The sequence below is a fragment of the Trichoderma citrinoviride genome (assembly GCF_003025115.1).
Source record: "Trichoderma citrinoviride strain TUCIM 6016 unplaced genomic scaffold BBK36scaffold_13, whole genome shotgun sequence".
Taxonomy (NCBI): Eukaryota; Fungi; Ascomycota; class Sordariomycetes; order Hypocreales; family Hypocreaceae; genus Trichoderma; species Trichoderma citrinoviride.
The window spans coordinates 876,284-895,670 of NW_020194721.1; the positions used below are offsets into that span (position 1 = coordinate 876,284).

Genomic DNA, 19,387 nt, shown 5'->3' on the forward strand with positions numbered 1-19,387 from the left:
ACTCTACTCTATCCGGCACCTCGAGGTCGGCGACAGGTAGTACCTTGGGCTCAACATCACCGTCCTGCACACGTTTCGTTCATATGTGAGGGTTAAGACTCGTCGCTTCGTACTCATGCTAGGCATCATAATCCCATTCTTACAACACATCATGGTTGGATACATTTCCCTTCGATCCCTTCACACCACGGCTATAACACCATCAGCCCAACGAAATGCATGGACAACATACATTTGAGCGAGATATATGATGTAAAAGTAAGAGACGCGCATCAACATGTCAACATATCAGTCTAGAAGAGAAAAAATGCATCTCCATGAACATTCAGCCGAGCATTATGTGTCCTGTTCCACCACATGGGGTCAATGCAAGCGAATACAACCTGACCCCCATAACGCGGCTGAGAACTCTAGGCTTCCAGCTAAGCCTCCATTGCTCGTACGGAGAGCTGATGGACGCTCCAACGCATCAATGCTCCCCGGCAAGGTGAATATAATGCTCGCCAACTGTGATCGCACATACTGTACTGATAAGCGTAACTCGGATGCCATGCTTTGTAACTCAAAAGACGCCAAACACAGTTTTCGCAGGAACTATGGCATCGCGGGACCTGATCCCGAGGAACGTATTTTGTGGACGGGGTGCGCTGCTATAATAGCAAGGCGGCCTCATCGAATGCGATGCGCTCAATATGCGCAGCCGCTTGTGAAATGATAAAACGTGTCTGTGCGGGCCATGTCATTCCTCCCCCCAGTCCTACCGATGCCTCTGCTTTTGATGGTTCTTCTTGTTCCAGCAGTGGTTGACGGCATCGCTCACGAGATCCCAGTCAGCGTACACGATCGACCCAATGAAAAACACCTTGACGTTGTGTTCCACGGTGACGAGCTTTGAGTAGTTGACGCGGGACTCTTTGGACAGCTTCTCGCCCTCTTCCTTCATATCGACTCTCACGGGAGGGAATCCTAGCTTGGGCTCCTTGTCAAGTAATCGCGGCTTGCTGCCGCGCTCGTAAATGATGCCGTGTTTGTCAGCCTTGACACCTTTCTTCTTGCAGCCTTTGCCGCCGTACGTTAGAATCGGTCTGTTGATCGGTTAGAAGGCCCTCTTCAACAAACATAGGAAGTTGTGTCCATGCACTTACACGCAGGTGCAATGACCCTGATCGTTTGCTATCACAATAAAGCGCCGGAAGCCAACGAAAAACTTGGTTCCAAATCGATTCTGGATCTCGTGCTTGCCTGACACGCTTGGGGCGCTTTCGGAGCTGGCACCTTGCGGCTCTGACCAATGAACTTTGAATATCTTTCCTCATTGGTGTCAGCAGACTCGTCTCCTCCGATGACCTCGGGTTCATTCAGGTTTGACTTGTACACACCTCGCCTGGCTGAAACTTGCTGGAAGGCTCAACTCTGTAACCTGTTCCTGAGCATCAGCTCCACTGGCGCTTCGCAAGAATGGCAACAGGGACCTACGGGGATCCAGTTCCTCCAATGGCTCCTCGAGAGCCGTGATGTGGTAGCTCCCTGCACTTGACTGCGCCTTTGGCGTCGGCGGACCTTCGTCCTCGTCTTCGTCATATTGAGCTGCCATTGCGTTAGTTTGATCCTTGTATGAAGCTTGACAGATTCAGCGCCGAACCATAAGCCGAGGCCGATGACTCCCCAGCAGTTGCATATGCGTTGTAATTGTACTGCTGGCTCGCCGCAATGGTGTCTGCCAACTCGTCGTCTTCCGGTTCTTGGTCAGGACTATGTTTCCGCTCGTCGTAGTGATTTCGCTCGTCGTACCCGTGTATTGGTCGGTCTGGTCCCATGACTTAGCATTGACCCAAGCATTCTTGCTCAAGACGACAACAAAAGCAGACGCAGCGGCAAAAGTTCAGATTGACAAATTGTCAAGGTACTCACCAGCTGATCGATTCTCCCTGCCGTATGAAGGAGCCGACTGGGATTCTACCCCGCCAACAAAATCTTGTCAGTCAGTCTCGCGAAACCCAACACCCCAGAACACGAGCCATTGGCCAAGTACCTGATGTCGACCGCTGATAGTACTGCGCTTCGGATGATCCGTGGACATCTATTCATGAGACTCGCTGTAAACGACTGAGACAGTGTTTCAGTGCAGCTGCGACTTACATTGACTCCCCATGTACTCGTACTGCCCCGCCTGGGCCGCATGTAAAGAATCCGTGGTCGAGGTTCTGTAGGCACGTTGAGCCGAGTCCTCGTCGCGAGAGCCCGTCCGGTATTTGTGCTTGCTCTTGGGCCGGCCATGTCTCGAGCTCGGCAGATGCTCTTCGGGTACTGCGAAGCCCTCTCATGTCAGTTTACCAATTGTACCATGAGCTCGCCGATCGCGGCCGCCACCGTCTAGGGGGAGCCGTCCATCGCGCAACCAGCAAGTCGGCGGGACAAAAACGCACTTGAGCCATCGTAGTCGGTGGTGAGGCCCTTGAGGCCCTCCGTTATGTCGTTGATCGTGGTGTCTCGTGGCGTCTGGGCATGAGCGGCAGCGGCCGAGTCGCGCTGGTCCCAGTCATAGTCGTAATTCCCTAGCAAGCAGCACGCTCAGGTGTTGGCGGTGATGAGAAAAGGTCAAGCGCGGGGAGGATCTTCACACCTTCGGAATCCTGGCGAAAGCGATAGTAGCGGCGGTGCTGCTCGTCCAGAACCCAGTCGGACCAGCTGCCCCATTGATGGGATTTTGACTTGGAGCCGTGGTACATTGTGGCATTTTGCGCCCAGAGCAGCGCGGGAGAGGCTACAGGATCATCCGGCGATGGTGCTGGACGGCGCAAGGGACCGGGGGACGCCCGAATAGTATGAGCACCAGCGCAAAGGCACCTCTTGTCGCAGGAGGAGGGAGACGGGCTTGCAGGCCGGGCGCAATGAGGACTCCTAGGCCTTTCAAGGATGATTGCGAGCAGGAGCAGGAGCAGTAGCAGCAGCGGCGAAAAGCAGCAGGCAGAGGGAAAAGCAGCTCTCCAGCAGCTCCAGCGCGAGATGATAAACAGCGGCGGGCGGGAGGGGAATGTTTGGGCCCGTTCCTATGGCCCCAGATTGGCGCGAGCCTCCGTGGGTCGTCCACCTGCTTCCTGGCCCGAATGCTCCCCGGGCCTGCTGGCTTGACTGCACATGTACAGTAATGGGTGGTGCTGCAAGGTAGAGTGAGTGGATTGCCGCGAGCTGCTGCTGCTGCTAGTAGCAAAGCAAGCTGCGGCGCTGGCGGATTAGGATTATGGAGACATCTGGCATGCATCGCTGGGCGCTTGTTTAGCTACAGCTCCATGGCCTCGAGCTGCCGCCGCCGGGCAGATCAAGGCCATGGCCGTGGCGTGGCGTCTCTGCAGCCACTGTATTGTATGTAGCCACTGTATACCTCCTGTAGGAACGGGACGAAAGAGAATGGGCAATGCCGCATGCCGGCCGTCGACTGCGCAGACCAGGGTCCCTCCGGCTAATGGGCTGCTCCTCTGCGCGCAACACCGCATCCTGACGTTGGCAAGTGGCCGCATTGCGCTATGGGACGATCGCTGAGGCCCGTCGAGGCGGCCCCGATTTGGAGGTGGTGTGCGGCCTTGTGCTCGTTGTGCTGTGCGACTGCGAGGACCCTGATAGAGCTGCGTCCCTCTGTCTCTGTCTCTGTCTCGTCTGCGTCTCAAGCAAGGCCAAGCCAACGCCGGGTGTCAGCGCGCCGCCTTCAAGAACTGCCTTGTCGCCTTGTACATGCCGCACTCGTCCTTCATACGAGCCAAGCACATCGATAGCTTCGCCGTGGGTGAGTAGTGACGGACCAGCCATGCAGGACAGAACGAGCCGAGTCAATCGCAGCAGCCAGGGCGAATCTAGTCGCAGCCAAGCCGTCGCCACAATCGACCATCTCCGCCATGCACCTCGTCCTGCAGCCCTTCGGCTCAAGGCCCTGTCAGGTGGCTCGGCCGCAGGAGCCCCAGCGCTGAGCGACGACCAGGTGGTTTTGCGGCGCTCGTATCTGGCATTGTCGCCAGCTGCACTGCTTGCTGGAGAAGGGACTGGTCGTATTTTCCCGCATGCGGGTCGAGGGTGATGTGATGATGTCGAGGTAGAGTGACATGCCCACCTGGGGCTGGTGCAGGCCGCTTGACGCCGCTAGGGACGGAAGGCCCCGCCCTTACCCCAGCACAGTGCTCGCTGGCGTCAACCGTCCCGTGCGGTGGAGCCCTGGCTAGGCGCTGTAGCGCTTGCGAGCACCGTCGTTAGTGGCCGCACGGCGCTGTGGCGCTGTAGGGCTAGCGGAAGAGCGCGGGCGGGCTGGTGTTCGTGCTACCAGGCCGTGGGCGGTGCTCTGATACGCTGCAGCGCCTCTAGCGGTCCGGGCAGGCGTCGACGACAGTTGAGTGCTCCAGTGCTGGCTCCAGCGGCCACGGGGGCTTCAGCCAACCGCTGCCGCGCTGGGCCATGTGGCTGGCTGGCGCTATGGGCAGCTGTTTGGTCTGGGCTGTTACTGTCTGGTACTTGTACACGGACACAGACGGAACGCAGGCGGCCCACGTTTTGTCTTGCTTCATGTTCACGACAGAGACAGCCGACATCAGACACACTCGTCCGTCCGTCTCACTCACTCCTACAGCATGTGGCCGCAAGGCGACAAGCAAGCCTGATCACTCCTATCGTACTCGCACACGCTCCGTCGCCATTCGCACGCAGATTCTTGCTGGATGCACGAATCGGAGCCGCGTCAGACCCGCTACCTCTCGCCTCTAGATCTGCAGAGCCTCGTGTGGCTTCGATCCGGCACCTCTCGCATCTGCACCGCTTCCCGCTGCCCAACCACCGCGCCTCCGCGACTTTGGATGACATCGACCCGGAAGGATGATCAACGAGCGGCAATGCTGAGCCTTGAGCCGCTGCCAGCATCCTCGAGCCGCCTCCATGGACGCCGCCGAAGGCCAAGGACGGGTCAGCCCACGCATCCCACCTGTGGGCGATCCCGCCAGCGACAACATGGACGGCCGTATGGACGTGACGCCCGCCTCCTTTGTCCCCGCCGCCGCACCATCATCCCACGAGGACGAGGACTTTAGGGAGAGCGATCGCTGGCGGCTCCATAGCGACACGTCTACGATATCTAGCAGGGTCACCACGCCTGATCCCATCGTGTCTAGCCCACCGCTGACCCCCTTTGCCTCGGCTGGCAGTCGGACGCCTCTCCCCGGCAGGACCTCCGATGTCTTCTCTCCGCTTCCTCTCCTCCCCCCGGCTCTTCCTCCGCCTTCGCGGCGAGGTGCGGAATGGGGCCGTGGAAGAGGCCGTGGCGGAGCAAGGGGAGTAAGTCGACTTGTGCCGAGGAGCCTGAGCGGCGCTGCCGGATACCATCACCCGAGCCCGGTTTTATCTCGACAAGACCCATCTCAACTTCCGTCGTCTCCTCGCATTACCGGCATGGCTCAGGCGTCACCGTCCTTTCCATTGCTCTCCGGAATGGGCAGTACCGATGATGGCCACAGAGCTCGACATCGTGGTGTCCCTCCTCATCCGCCGCCTCCGCCTCCACCACCACTCAACTCGCCTCCTCTAACATCTTCATCTTTCTTTTCTAGTCTTCCAACGACAAGCGGACCGGATCTAAGCCTAGCTGACCAGACACTCCCATCACCATCTTCTCTAGTTTCACGAGCGTCACTCAGCACGCAACATCTGGTCCAGTCTGCTTCCGGCTTTTCAGTCAGCAATTACGTGCGGCCGCGACCCTCTCGAGGCAGACGGAACTCGGGACGGTCGGGTCGTCGCCGCAGCAATAGCCCTGAAGATGAAGCACTGACTTTCACATTGACTAGACCTGGAGATGACGAGACATGGAGCTCTTCGTCCTCTTCTTCCTCATCCAATGAAGACCCAATCGCCTACCGTAATGCTCGGCAATTTCCGCCACAGCTGCCGGCTGGTCGGTCCTTTGGTTCGTTAGGCCGGCAGAGCAGATCGTCAGCAGCCAACCAAATCACAGCATGGGTATCGCAATACGAAAAGTCAAGGAGTCCAACGAGATCTCGATCGAGATTAGGTGACATTTCTGCAGTTCTGCATCCTACCGACACGGAGTCCCACCTGGAGGGCTCCGTGCAATCCAACGACTCATCGCACGGCGAAATAGAGACGCTATGGCAGCAACTGAAAGAAAAGCGGGCTAAGCTGAGCGGCACGCGGGCCGAGATGCGGTCGAGGAGAAAAGAGCTACGGGAAAAGAGACGCGAGAAGGATGCCGCCGACAACACGTTCATGAGTGTCGTCAGGCCTGTGCTGATCAGTCAAGGAGAGCCGTTCCAAGCCCCTACAGAGCTGTTGCAGTTGCGCCTCGAGAAAATGCAGCAGCTGAGAGATGATTATCAAGTTTTGGAGTCCAACTATGAGGCTCTGGAGGCCATGCTGGACGAAGAAGAACGTGACCTGAGCATCCTTGAGACTCGCTTCTTTAGCATCCTGGCGGCTGAGCAAACCAAAGAGGAGCGCCAGCCAGACGTTTTCAGCGATTCTGGCGCTGCCAGATTCAACATTGACCAGGCAGAGATACCGTACGAGCTCAGGGGCATTTCTCCGTTCGGCCCTGCTGAAGATCCCCATCCGCTGTATGTCGACTTGACATCAGCGGTGGGCTACCTAGGGAACGCCCGCGACGAATATGCAGACCTGCTCTCTACTCGAGAACAATACGAGGAAGAACAGCAGTTGAAGAAGACCACCAACCAGAAGGCCTCGGACGAATCGGACATGAAGGAGTTCTTTGACGAGTTTCCGTCCGAAGAGCTACGGATGCATGGCGTGGTGGTCAGCCTAGAAGCTCGGGTCGATCAACTCCGGAAGATGTGCGAGGAGAAGGGAGTCATGAAGAAGCACATGTCCATCAAGATGGAATATGCGCTAAATCCGCAGGTCAAATACGAGGATCTGGATCTGGACGACGAGCATACGATTCTGAGCAGCCGCAAGACACTGGGCCATGCCGAGTTCAACGAATTACTTTCCCAGCCAGACCATGTGCTAGCTGATGAGCCGCTCACCCCGCTGGGTGCGCTCAAAGCAGCCATTCGACTCCCGAACCACCATCCAGACAAGGGTGTGAGGAAGAGACTGGCTTCCAAGGAGTATGCCATTGACAACCTCATGCGGGACTGCGACGGTGGGAAGAAGGCTGATTATGTGAATCGATGGCTTCTTCACCAGCTGCGGCTGTCTCCCCTCAACGCTGTGCTGCTGCGATCCACCTTCCAGGCCAGCCGGTCTTTGAAGATTCGAGATATGTGGCGCTGGCAATGCGATGTGATGCATTACTGGTGGCGCGACAGCACCATGTCGCTGACGGATGGCTTCTTCAAGCCCATCACCAGCGACAATTCGGACTATTCCTCTCGCCAAGGATCGCTGCTGCAGCTCTCGCGGGCAGCATCCGACGGCGGTCCCCGGCACATCTATCAAAAACATGAGCCCGTGGACAATAGCGATGCCATGACCGAATATGGCTGAAGCTGCTAAGAGTTTCCTACCATTTCTCCCTTTCATTTCCCCCCACTTGACTTGTTTGATTCGATTTTGTGGCGGTATTGTGAAGTTTCTTTTGTTCAAAAGCGGCGGCTAAGTTGATTTACAGATTATGCTTGGGAGTGGCCTTTTGATTTTTCCCTTCGCGATTTGGTGTTTAGGCAAGATGTTCAAGACACGGTGAAGCAATTTCCCCCTTGTTTTCGTTTCTGGATTGGATAGATGGAAACACACTTTGGGTCGGCCTTTTGCACGCTCCAGCGCTTTTTGCTAGGAGCTTTAGATGGAGGCAATAAAGTGATACCCCCTTCCCCCTTTGTCCTTCTCCCCTTGCTTTTCCCCTTCGTTTCCTCTGTTTTCTTTCTCTGACTCCCAGCCCTCTGTCTGTTTTCCTTGCGTGCTATTCTTCGTTTCACTCCTGTCTTGTCTTTCGCATCAACGACTTTGACGCGTATTGAATCCTTACAAGGGGTGGCTCTGTGCCCGAGCAAGGTTGTCTTGTTTCCCCCCCTTTTTTTTGGCTTGTTCTTCGGTATGTTGACTGTTAGCTATTCGATATGCTCTCTGCTTCTTTCTGCGCTTCTCAATCCCCAGCCTGTTCAACCTATTCTATCATCAATGTCTCTCTCCCTTTCTCTTCTCATAACACACGGTCGCAAATAAAAGCCGGGCAACCGGGTGATGCTCTTTTGACTCCTCATATTAGTATCTACTATACATGATCATCCCCTTATCGCCAACATTGTGGCTCTAACGAGAATCAACTCCCGTGAAGCCGAACCGGACCGAGCCTCGCCCTCAACTCTATGGAGCCTCCGTTTCCCCACCTCTCGACGCCGTGGTGAGACAAGCTTCTCATCTTTGACGCGCAGCTGTGGAGCAGTATCTGGCGCAAAGTACAGGTACTCGAGGGCCAACATGGTGTTGAAGCTAGTCCTGTGGCCGCAGAAGGTTGCAGAAGGTCGCATCAGGTTCATTCACGGGATATGCAGATGCTCTCTCGGTCCTCGGGCTGTTGGTGCGTAACGGCTCGCATCGAGCTTAGGGCACATGCACTCTTGTCCGCAAGCCGCATAGTCGCAATGCAAGTGATGCGCCTTTGCGACCCTACGTGGTGCCATTAAAGCCGTGCATGAGCGCTGCATGCGAGAACTGCTGAGACGGGAAGCCCTTTCTTTTACTTCCCTTCTTGTTACGGCGATGGGTGATCTTGGTGGAAACAGGGCAGGGGAGGGGAATCTCGCTCATTTTGCTGCTTCGAGCACATACATGTGCCTGTTCTCGGCAAGGCTTGCGCAGACTCGAGGACCAAGATGGTGCTTCGATTGCGCGCACGTATGTCTTTTGATGTCACGCCTCCGGCGGCTGACTAGAGCTCTGTTGAGTCCCGGCGGCCGTTTTACTGAGGCGGCTTATCGAGAAGCAGATGCGAGAACTCATAACCGACATGCGATCTGTCACAATCACATTGACGCCACTATGAAGCCAGACATTGCTTGTGTAACGGAGACTTGTCACAAAGCAAGTAAGCCGGCGGCTGCATTCACATGTTCACGTCACACAGATGTGAGAGAGAGCCGAGCGGCTCCGACAGGAGACGGAATCATTCCATGCTCACGGTAGTAGCGTCTGGAGCATTTGTGTCTTTGTACAGGGCGGATGAGGTGCAGAGATGGGCTGACGTGCATAGGTATGGAGTGCCAAAGGTGGTTAGGATTGGGATCTGGCGTTGCATAAGTGAAGTAGCGCGTATGACTACTAAATAGCCAGCGCATCGTTCAGCAGGCTTGCTTTATAGCGAGCTGATGCCAGCTGTCGAGTGGTGAGCGAGGCGGCCTGCTGGCGTAGGCCCGGCGTACATCAAGCTACGTAGATGCGCTTGTACTGTGGGGGAGGTATTGGATGACGGGTGAGCTGGGGGAATTGGGAAAATGACAGGCTCGATTTGACACAGGGTATTGGTGGGATGGTGATGGTTGGGGAATGGTTGAGGGAGTATTGCTTTCATCTTGATGGTTCAAGCTCAGATAATTCTATGCTATAGGAGAAGAATTACTGCGATGAAGCGGGCGGAACCGATCCGTTGCAAGCAGGGTGAGTATACAAATGACATTCTAATGTTCCAAGTAAACTACCTGGGTAGCAGTCTACTATGAGGCAATATTCAGTTTCAAGTGGTGTTTGTACGAGATCAACTATGAGGTGGTGCTGGACCAATGCCCCGAATGAGAGCTCTGCATTCAGTTCCTTAGATACCTAGTTTTTAAGGGTAGCTTTGCAACTTGAGATTTTTCTGACTTCATTGGTATATTTGGGTTCTAATGAGAAGGCATAGTTATTATCTGGCTGTTACTCGCTTGTGTTGAGGAGTGGGTGTATGCTGTATTACCTAGGTAAGCACGATTACAGGAGAACACACTTGCGGAGAAGAGGATGGCGGAAGTGGTTTATCATATAAGGTGCTGCTAATGATAAGAATATCACTAGGTCTTGCTTGTACTCGCTTCCGTGAGAGTTCATCCAGGTTCTTCCCCAAGTCTTGATGTTGGAAAATGCTGATGCGGATTGGATGGGCAGAAGAACTCGACTTTCACATGCGTAATTCTTTCTCCAGGCTCCATCAGCAAGGGCAGCTTGATCCTACAATGGCACTCTCAGGAGCATCCCTTTTTATAATGACTATGAAGAGAAAGAACACAGAGGTTGCTGATGTTCTCTTCTGAAGGCGAAAATAGGTATGAGCTATGGGGTAGGTCAATGTCATTGAAGAGGTTCGATATATGCCTACATCTGCATCTTCTATTTACTTACACTCAATGAAACACAGAGGTAAATGTGAAAGAGCAGATATGCGAACCTTGACTCTTCCTCAGCGCTATGCCAAGAGTTTTAAGCGTGTTACGAGGGTGTATAATGAGTTTATATAGGCCTCATGCTGCAACGACGAAAGAGTGTCAACAGCAATGGGGGCAATACATAGGATAGCACAGGCAAACCAGATCGATGAGACCGCTGGACTTGTGAGACTGCAGAATAATGAGGAGCGGGACAGCTGCGCGAGTTTGCGTATGCCGGATACGGGGTTAAGTTCAGTCTCTTCAAGGCGTCCAACGCCCAGGATGCTCGGCGAGTTACCAAGGCTCAGAAGTGAATCTTGAGCTGCAACTACATCAGACGCATTACTTTAATGGACTATTTTGGGAAATAACAGACGTTGATTTATCTTTTCAAAAGTTGAATTCACTGATTGGGACGCGGAGCTGATAAGCGATGAGCCGGCAAGGAATATAATGAATGCCCTGTTGGACCAATATGCCCTTTTCGGGATGTGACTGACCTTCTGCTTGTTCTTGTTTATTAGCATGGCGGCGATACGATGAGGAGAATAATCGAACAACACGCGGTCATTTTGGTAAGTCATGTTGGGGAGTGATATACCAACTCCTCCGCTTCAGAATAGTATAGTATAGATATCAAAGGATATGCCCAGATGTTTTTGATATTTTCCATCAGAAGTCGTTACATATGCATATTGCACGCCTTCAAAAATCACATCAAAACCTCGATCCGTGAAGGACTTGATGTATATAATCATCTCACTATCCGAGCCACCTAGGCGCCATAAGAAATACGGGCCATTTTGTTCATCGTCGCAACCAAATGTGCGGCTGGATTTGTCCCCGCTGGGGGCTCGATGGCAAATGTCTGGTTTTTCCCTTACCGCGACAGGTTCCAAACGGCTGTTTTACAGCAGCATACTGCTAGATACGCATGGTTCAGTGTGCGAAGGCATTCGTTGCGTCTTCGGTCAGCTGTCTGTATACATATCCGTCGTCCAGGCGAGCTGCTGTGCATGCAGTCTCGTCTCGTGTGAAGAAGAGTCGAAGCACTGCAAGGTCAAGATCACCAATTTATTCTGGACGCTTCGAGGATGATATAGGGTATATCTTGACTGGCCTGCTTCAATAGTCTGGTAACAAGTCGAAAAGGTTAAGAAAGTTCAGGAAATTCTCTTACAGAATTCAAACCCCGTTAAGCCCTTGCGGCTAAGTATACACCGCCATATCTCCTGCTCAGGAGCAGGGAAGAAGCAGTTCACGAAGAGCAAAGAGCCTTCCATTGCTACGACTTAGTCCTTCTGATGCTTTAGTAGAACACACGCCTGCACGTATTGGAACCGCAACAGTAGCAGAAATGGGCATAGAGGCATCTTGACCTCACTTCCATACTCCCCCACTTCTTGTCTCTTCCCTTTCGAGCCTGAAGCTCGTTTACGTCTCTCGCATCTCCTCGGACCCTCCATTCATCTGCCTTCAGTCATTTATGGGTTCAATGCCAGACGACTGCAACCATGACGAGCGAGTTCCGGGGTAGCAGTCAATGCAATGTCTCTACCCCTGAGGCAGGGATGTAAGGGATAATTACGAGAGAGCACAGACTGCAATGTTGACCATCAAGAACTTGCACTTGCCATGTTCCATTTGAAGAAAATGTCTTCTCAGACTGTCGCAAATTTCATCGTCGCCCAAGCAGATTGGTAGGCGGACGAGCGGATGGCCTACTGAGGGGCCAATATGGAAGCAACTATTGGAGTTGCTTAATTTAGCAGTAGCCAAAGGCGTCGGGCGCCCGTTAGAACGTAAATGTCCCCTCACGAGCTCTCTGAATTTGACCTCTTTGGGCATGCTTGAGTCGTGTTAGCATCTTGGTGTCGGAAGCCGGTTCGCCGTGCCTAGCCGCAGCGATGTTGGAACAATGCAAGTAAGAAGACTGCCGTGTTACTCGGTGTCCATGAGCCCCTCACGGCGTATCGCCAGCGGCGTCGAGAGACGTTCGGGCTGATTGTCGATACTACCGCGTCGCAACAACTTGGAGACTCGGGTCATTTCGTTAGAGCATGCAGCATTGTGATGCAATGTAATCAACAACGACTCGTCGAGAACCCCTCTTTTGATCTGAGCAAGGTCTTGAAACTCCAAAGACCAGGCATGGCAGAGGCATGGTAGCAGGAGATAACCGTGTGCGCAGGTTTCGACTTAACGGAGCAGCCTTGCTTGAAGAAGCAAGACTGGCCGCGATTCCCACAAAGGACAGTCATATTCAGGTTTCCAAGAGCTCGAGCAGCTCAATGCGCACCAGCCTTGCAAAACGACGATTGTCGAAGATAGCCTTCAGAAACGATCAGCGAGACGCAACGTGCTTTCGCTCACCGACCATGTCGTCGAATCAAGGGCGGCCGAGTCTGAAACCTGGAGCTATGGTTGTCTAACGATACAATAGCTTCGGAGCTTTCCAAGGCTAAAGTTGCCCTAAGGGCGTCGAGAAGCTTGTATCCACAGATGCATACGAACTGCTCCATAGCAACAGGAGTTGACCTAGGATGACCAAGAGAGTGAGAGAGTGCCTCCGAGAAAACACCGTCTTGAAACAGATGCTTGGCTCTCCTTTTGGAGGTTCGGTTGCGATATGCCAAGATTCCAGGCAAGGCTGACATGGGAGAGTTTTAGGAGCCGCGACATGATCGACAGCAATTCCAGTAGCAATCGAGGTGGAGGACTCGATAGCCGTCGAATGAACTACCGAGTCGTCGTCTGATGGCGCCTCGCACTCGCCTACCTTGGTATCCGTCATGCCGTCCTGGCAGCGTGATGTCGAAACCTTGTCTGTCTGCAGAATGGCCGTGCGCTCCGTGCTTTGGCATCCGTGCCCCAGCCTCGCGAGGCCACATGTTAATACGGTGTTCCCGCCGCGTAAGACGGGAATGGGTAAGGAGAGAGTCCCGTTGAAAATTTCGTCCATGCCGTCCCGTGCGGCCGCCGGCCGGTGATACCAAAGAGCAATCGCGGCGCGGCGCAGTCCCACCAGGCATGACTCTTGATGCTTTCGCAGAGGGGCGGCATGACTCGCTGCCGTGTTACCAATCCAAGCCAAGCTCAATGCAAATTTGGAAAGGAAGAGAGCATCAGTGGCGAACCCGTGGCAAACCCCCGTACCTCAGCTGCCTCGAGTACCTGCAGCAGTCCGTTGGAAGCCGTCAACTGGCGGTATGGAGGCATCGGCCTTGACTGGTCCATCAACGGCGAGCCCCTTTTGTCGGCCTTTTCGAAGCTTCCCTGACCTGGTGATGCTGGCCTCGAATGGGAAATGCGCGTGTGGGGCAGCCCGTTCGTCGCTTCAATGGCATCTAATATACGGCCCAGACGGTTGAAAGGTCGGATCTAGGAGATTCTTCATCGATCCTGGCTTCAAGGATCTCGCCGGGCTAGCATGGCCGACGCTGCCTCGTTTGGCTGGAGAGGCGCTGATCGGGGGCAGCGAATCTCCCAAACGGCCGCGGCTGGCGTTATTGCGCTCGCCTGATTTGCTGCAGCCGCAGCATTGGATCGTCGGCAATTTAGTCGATGGCGGCCCTCGAGCTGTCGCGGCACTGATTGTCGCCTGGCCGGCACTGGCTTCTCCGGCCAAGATGCAGCGTTTGATGATGGATTGCAGGCCGCAAACATGGCAAGCATGGATCATGACGACGTGCGGGTACAGGGGTCGTGTTAGTGCCATCCGCTGCAGAGGGCCTGGTAGGCTATCGCACCGCAGGTACTGCTGCAGAGATGCAGGTACGGTGTGCTGGCGAGGCGCCCGCCCGGTGAAGAAAGGGGAGCAGCTGGGGGAAGGCACGGGGCCACAGACGGTCCGAGAGCCAGGAACAGCACCAAACAGAGAATTGGTCATCGACGACAGAGCAGCAGCCCAATCTGTCCAACCTGTCCCTCCTCATCTCATCTCCTCTCCTCCTCTCTCCCCTTCTCTCCTCACCACGCTATTGCTTCATCCCAGATCCCCCAACTAAACCAAGACACCGCAATCTTGCTCTTTCCGCTAGTCGCGGTTGACAGCTCTAGCTCAGTCAGCGGCAGATGTCAATGGAGTTTTCGATGTTCTTAGGCTGAATTGACCCCGACCAGCCCGGTCCAGTCCAAGGCCTTTTGCTCCGACCCGCTGCGGGCGGCTAGCTGCGCTCACCGCGAGAGCCCAACCGCACGTTTGTCTTACAAGTTTGCAGAAACGAGAAGAAGAGATTTCAGAGGACAAGCAAGAGGCAAATGGAGTCGTCGCTGGCGCTCCGTCATTGGACCCTTCTGGGGCTAGTAGCGCTGACATGCAGGTGCAGACAGACAAACACAAACGGTCAACAATTGCTGGGCTGCCGCACATGGCATGATATAGTATTACTATTTCCTGCAGGTACAGAGTCCTGGCCCGCCGTCAATCGCCAGAACTCCGGAGCAAACAGATTGCATCACGATGTTCTTCACCTTCTGGAACAGCTGCCTCTCTTGGCAAGATTCGATCACCGTGAGATGAGCATCTGGTGGCGATTCCAATAGCCTTGGCCGCGCCTTACCCCGCGGCTTGGTATCGTGGAGCCCATGTTCAAGTGATCAGTTGGCCTCATTAGAACGGATCGACCCTCTTCTGCACATGATGACAAAACTGTCTAATCGCTTTGATGAATCGGGGTTGGCTTGCGGCTTCCACGGCGTTATCATGAACCTAGTCCATAACTTCTCTCTGTCGCTGTCTAGCTGCATACGAGGAACGCTCACTTGGCACAGACATTTGCACCTCCGCATCGCCTCGCAGATCAACACCAAACGGGGGACTCTGATATCGTCACTCAAGGGATGCTCTCGTCAACTAGGCACCAGCTAGCCCTACACGAAACTGCTCGTACCTCGAGCCTGTGGAGTCGAATCCCGGATGCTTTATTCCCTGCATTCAGGGTTTATGACTCTGCAGCCACGCTAGCCCGAGCCCCAGCCATTGGGCCGTATGGGGGGGGCTTCCCGAAGACACCTTGGCCCCAGCACGGCTTCTGTCCAGAGTTGCAGTCCGCACTCCGTACGCAGACGGTCAAACGAAATGCGCTCCCGCGCGGGCAAACTTGCTAGTAGTAGCACGCTTCCTGGACATGAGACGAAGGCCCAAGAAACCGGTCTTCTGGCGTTTTCCTTTGACGATCCTTGCTTACGTCTTGTGCAATACACTATTCAAGCGCCCCAATGCCGTGTTTTATAATATGCCAGTTTGTGGCAAACGAAGTAAGACGCTCTCCGTCATACTTCCGTGCCTCATACTGCTGCTGTCATGAATTCCCCAGATGCCGGGCACATGAGGACGACCCCGAAACGATTGGTAACGGGGCTAGTACATGTCAATTCTTCGATGCCAAGGACAGACTGCCCCTGACAAGCTGGTCTTGATGAAGGGCTCAAGCACACAGCGAACCTCTAGTAATGTTCCATGTCGGTCCAAGGTCAAACGCTTTGCCACGTTTGTAGGTATATTTCGCAAGTTCGCCGACCAACGGGACATGGTTCACGGGCTAAACGATGCCGTCCGAGCTGGTATCAATGCAGTCGAACGGCCCTGCCTGTACCTCGCTTCTGCATGGCTATATCGCATCTCCACCGGCCGCCCACCGACCCAATCCACCCACACTATGCATGATACTGGACTCAATCTCCGGCCCTCCAACGATGCTCCCCCATACGGCTGCTGTTGATTTGGTTTCGTCGTCTCGTCCTTCCCCCCCGGTCCCTAGTCTAGCCACGATGTCGTTAGGCTTCCAACCGTGGACTTGCCATGCCCACTCAGAAGCATCTTGGACCTGTTCGCCGCGTCGTATCACAGCAGCAGAGACGGCTTGCGTCTACATGGTGCCCCGTTATACTCGACGCCCCAACCGTTCAAACACTCAGGCACCCTGGTGACAGACAACCTGAGACATGGGCACCTAGCTGTTTTTCGACGTTACTACGGAGTAGTGCTACTACAGTACTACGTACTCGCGTGCCATCTTCGAGCGGTCGCCCTTCTGGCTCCGGAACACGGTCCGTGTGGTTGCGGCGACGAAGCAGGTCTACTGCGTCGATCAGATACTACATTAAGAGGGCTGGCTTGCTAGCATTAGGACGGAAGTTCGCTGCCATGCTGCTCCATATTTGATGTTAACCCTTCCCTCGCTGTCCAGCCCTGTTATGGTTCGCAAATTTGCAATTCGGCACTACTGGTAGTGCTGCCGCTCTCTTGCGCACCCTCTTCATCGACCCCTGCCCACGCTGTTGGACGTCCTGGTACGCACCAGCAGCCAAGCCCTGATTCAGTTCTCCCCCAATCCATTACTGCACATATAACACTATCAGATTTCCCCTCTGGAGAGCCTTGCTAGGGACGGGCCGTATTCTTTTCCACTGGGAACCAACTGTCCTCCTAACTCAACGACGAGGACCGGAGCTGCCGGCACGTCTTTTCCCCCATCGACTCGAGGCTTCAGTTGCCCCCTTCACCGTCGATGATACATACTACTTGAAACTCGAATCGCCGGATAACGACGACTGCCCAAGATGGGGACCCTCACCGCAGGCCAGCTGGAGACCATCAGCAATATCGAGCGAGGCTGCTCAGTGGTTTCGCTCATCGGATGTGTCTTCATCATTATAACATTCTGCGCCTCGAGCTCGTTCCACAAGCCCATCAACAGACTGGTGTTTTATGCTTCATTCGGCAACATGATGACGAATGTGGGCACACTCATGTCCAGAAGCTTTATCAGCCAGCCGCACTCTCCCGCCTGCCAATTGCAAGGGTTCCTCATTCAGATGTAGGCACCTCTCACGCAACGCTCGCTTGCTCATTACGACGCACTTGACTAACTGCTCACAGGTTCATGCCTGCAGATGCATTCTGGACACTGGCCATGGCGTTCAACGTCTATCTGACCTTCTATCACAAGTATGACGCGAGAAAGCTGCGGCGAATGGAGATTCCCTATCTCTTATGCTGCTACGGCATTCCCTTCATTCCTGCGTTTGTATACATTTTCCTCAAGAACAAAGACGGCTTTCGAGCTTACGGCGATGCTACCCTCTGGTGCTGGATTACAACTGAGTGGGATGTTTTCCGTATTGCCACATTTTACGGCCCCGTCTGGTGAGTTCTCCCGGTCTGAAGCAACAGGGATTATGGGTTGGGATAAGTGTATTGATGCGAGTGTAGGGTCGTCATCTTTGCCACCTTTTTCATCTACATTCGAGCCGGACGAACCATCTATGAGAAGCACAAGCAGCTCAACGACTTTCACTCCTCCGAAGGCCTGTCTTCCATCGACGTCATCACCACGCTCAGGACAACCGAGGTGACGGTTACGACGTCAGAGGCCATGCCGCAGAACCCTACAGACTTCCGCACACATGCCGCTCCCTCCATTTCCGATCCGGATGCCAACTACTCCGTGCACATCTCAGCCAGCGCGCCCGCCGCGGGCGACAAGATTGAACCCGTCAGACCCGTCGTCACAGAGACGGCCAAGAAGTCGAGATTGGGGAGGAAGAAGGAGCCGACGGCACGACGACGAAACTACGAAATCAACAACGCAGCATGGGCTTACGCAAAGTGTTCGCTTCTCTTCTTCACGGCGCTGCTCGTTACGTGGATCCCATCGAGCGCCAACCGAGTCTACTCCGTCGTCAAGGCCCAAGAGATCAACGCTCCCCTTGAGACCATGAGTGCCTTTGTGCTTCCACTGCAAGGATTCTGGAACGCTGCCATTTACGCCGTAACATCATGGGAAGCATGCAAGAGCTTTTGGGACGATATCAAGACTGGCAAACGGCCGGAGGTGATGGAGCTGGTGGGAGGAGCGGAGCCGCAAGAGGAAACCAACAAACGCCACAGCCGAGGCATCGCCAGTTTCAGGCCAGGAAACAGATCAAAGGGCATGGACTCGGAGAGTATGACGGAGCTGGCCAACACCCGAACCCATTCGGCAGACGCCCATTCATCGGTGGAGTCCCATTCAGCGTATGGACGATCAAGCACATGATGACGACAAAGGTGGAATGAGAGTTGTGTCGCTTCTTATTCGGGTATATTGTTTAATCGCCGCTCCGAGCGTGCTGCTCTGGAGGGCTTGAATCGTTTTATTCTTTCAATGATGCACCATCTCATTTGTTCTTCTTTCTCTTTCTCTCAACTTTATCACGACGGCAAAGGATGATGAGTTCTTGGGTATTCAGGGACGGCGGCGCCTCTCGCTACTAGGAATTAAGGAGGCAGGAAAGATACCCAGGACTTTTTGCTATGACTATCTACAAGAGAATACTATCAACACTGAAGTATGCTGCATTCGCCATTTGCCTCGCTCACTGGGGCCGTTATGCACCGTGATTGTGACTTTTACGAGGGCTCATTGGTGAGGTCTTTGTCTTTGGTCTCTTCAATTGCAATCTAGATCCGGGCCAACCGTACCCCTCTCTTCCCCCCAAGCCATGGCGCCCTTTCAGGGGTTACGTCCGAGCAGCCACGTTCAGGAACCAGGGGCCCTCCCACCATCTCCGCAACCGGGCAGGTGGGATTGTCCGTCTTGTCTGGGGTGTGGAGGGCAGACTAATTTTCGTTATGCGAAATCCTTCAAACGGATGAAGATGCGAGCGAGCATGAGCAGGATGGACGATTTAGGTAGTTGAGTGAGTCGTGTGCCTTGACTCGGCAGCCTTCTTTCTTTTGAATTCTGGTTTCTTGCATTGCAATGCATGGCGATGTTTTAATTTGCAACTCTCTTGAAGGAAGAAGCTGGTTGTTGCGTTTGTCTTTTACCTCAATGGGTTTCTCTTTGCTTTTTGTTGTGAACTACCTTGCTTCAGGGACCTACTAGGAGGAGGAACTCGCTTCGAGGGTGATTTGGCCATGCGGGAGAGGCGGGAATGGCGGGAACGGGGCGGGATCTGGAGAGTGCAGAGCACAACGAGGGGACTGACCAACCAACACCGAAGCGAAAAGGGACCGAAAAAAAGAAGAAGAAATAGGGAAGAAAAAA

At 54.2% G+C, this 19,387-nt stretch overlaps 3 protein-coding genes across 3 annotated transcripts; 2 read left to right on the plus strand and 1 right to left on the minus strand.

Annotated features, from left to right (window-relative positions):
* Nucleotides 1–757: 757 nt before the first annotated feature.
* Nucleotides 758–2,795, minus strand: BBK36DRAFT_1207340 (hypothetical protein; the record flags this gene model as incomplete). Its single annotated transcript, XM_024897394.1, has 10 exons — nt 2,624–2,795; nt 2,427–2,555; nt 2,140–2,307; nt 2,033–2,080; nt 1,912–1,956; nt 1,643–1,807; nt 1,477–1,587; nt 1,380–1,420; nt 1,146–1,306; nt 758–1,085 (listed from the first exon to the last, which is right to left on the minus strand). The coding sequence occupies exons 1-10, from the start codon at nt 2,727–2,729 to the stop codon at nt 758–760; spliced, it is 1,302 nt and encodes a 433-aa protein (XP_024746846.1). The 5' UTR covers nt 2,730–2,795.
* Nucleotides 2,796–4,914: 2,119 nt separating this feature from the next.
* BBK36DRAFT_1126167 (hypothetical protein) lies at nt 4,915–7,500 on the plus strand (the record flags this gene model as incomplete). The annotated part of the gene is made up of 1 exon (XM_024891354.1): nt 4,915–7,500. One exon carries the CDS (start codon nt 4,915–4,917, stop codon nt 7,498–7,500), a length of 2,586 nt encoding a protein of 861 aa, XP_024746847.1.
* Nucleotides 7,501–16,883: 9,383 nt separating this feature from the next.
* BBK36DRAFT_1136346 (G-protein coupled receptor protein) lies at nt 16,884–18,477 on the plus strand. Its single transcript, XM_024892949.1, has 3 exons — nt 16,884–17,173; nt 17,236–17,502; nt 17,569–18,477. The coding sequence occupies exons 1-3, from the start codon at nt 16,917–16,919 to the stop codon at nt 18,392–18,394; spliced, it is 1,350 nt and encodes a 449-aa protein (XP_024746848.1). The 5' UTR covers nt 16,884–16,916; the 3' UTR covers nt 18,395–18,477.
* Nucleotides 18,478–19,387: the final 910 nt, after the last annotated feature.

Bases quoted from the DNA above. Each gene is read 5' to 3' on its own strand.
- BBK36DRAFT_1136346 (XM_024892949.1), top strand. From the start codon at position 16,917: ATGGGGACCCTCACCGCAGGCCAGCTGGAGACCATCAGCAATATCGAG. The intron at 17,174-17,235 runs GTAGGCACCTCT...AACTGCTCACAG, and splicing joins CAAGGGTTCCTCATTCAGAT to GTTCATGCCTGCAGATGCAT. The intron at 17,503-17,568 runs GTGAGTTCTCCC...ATGCGAGTGTAG, and splicing joins ACATTTTACGGCCCCGTCTG to GGTCGTCATCTTTGCCACCT.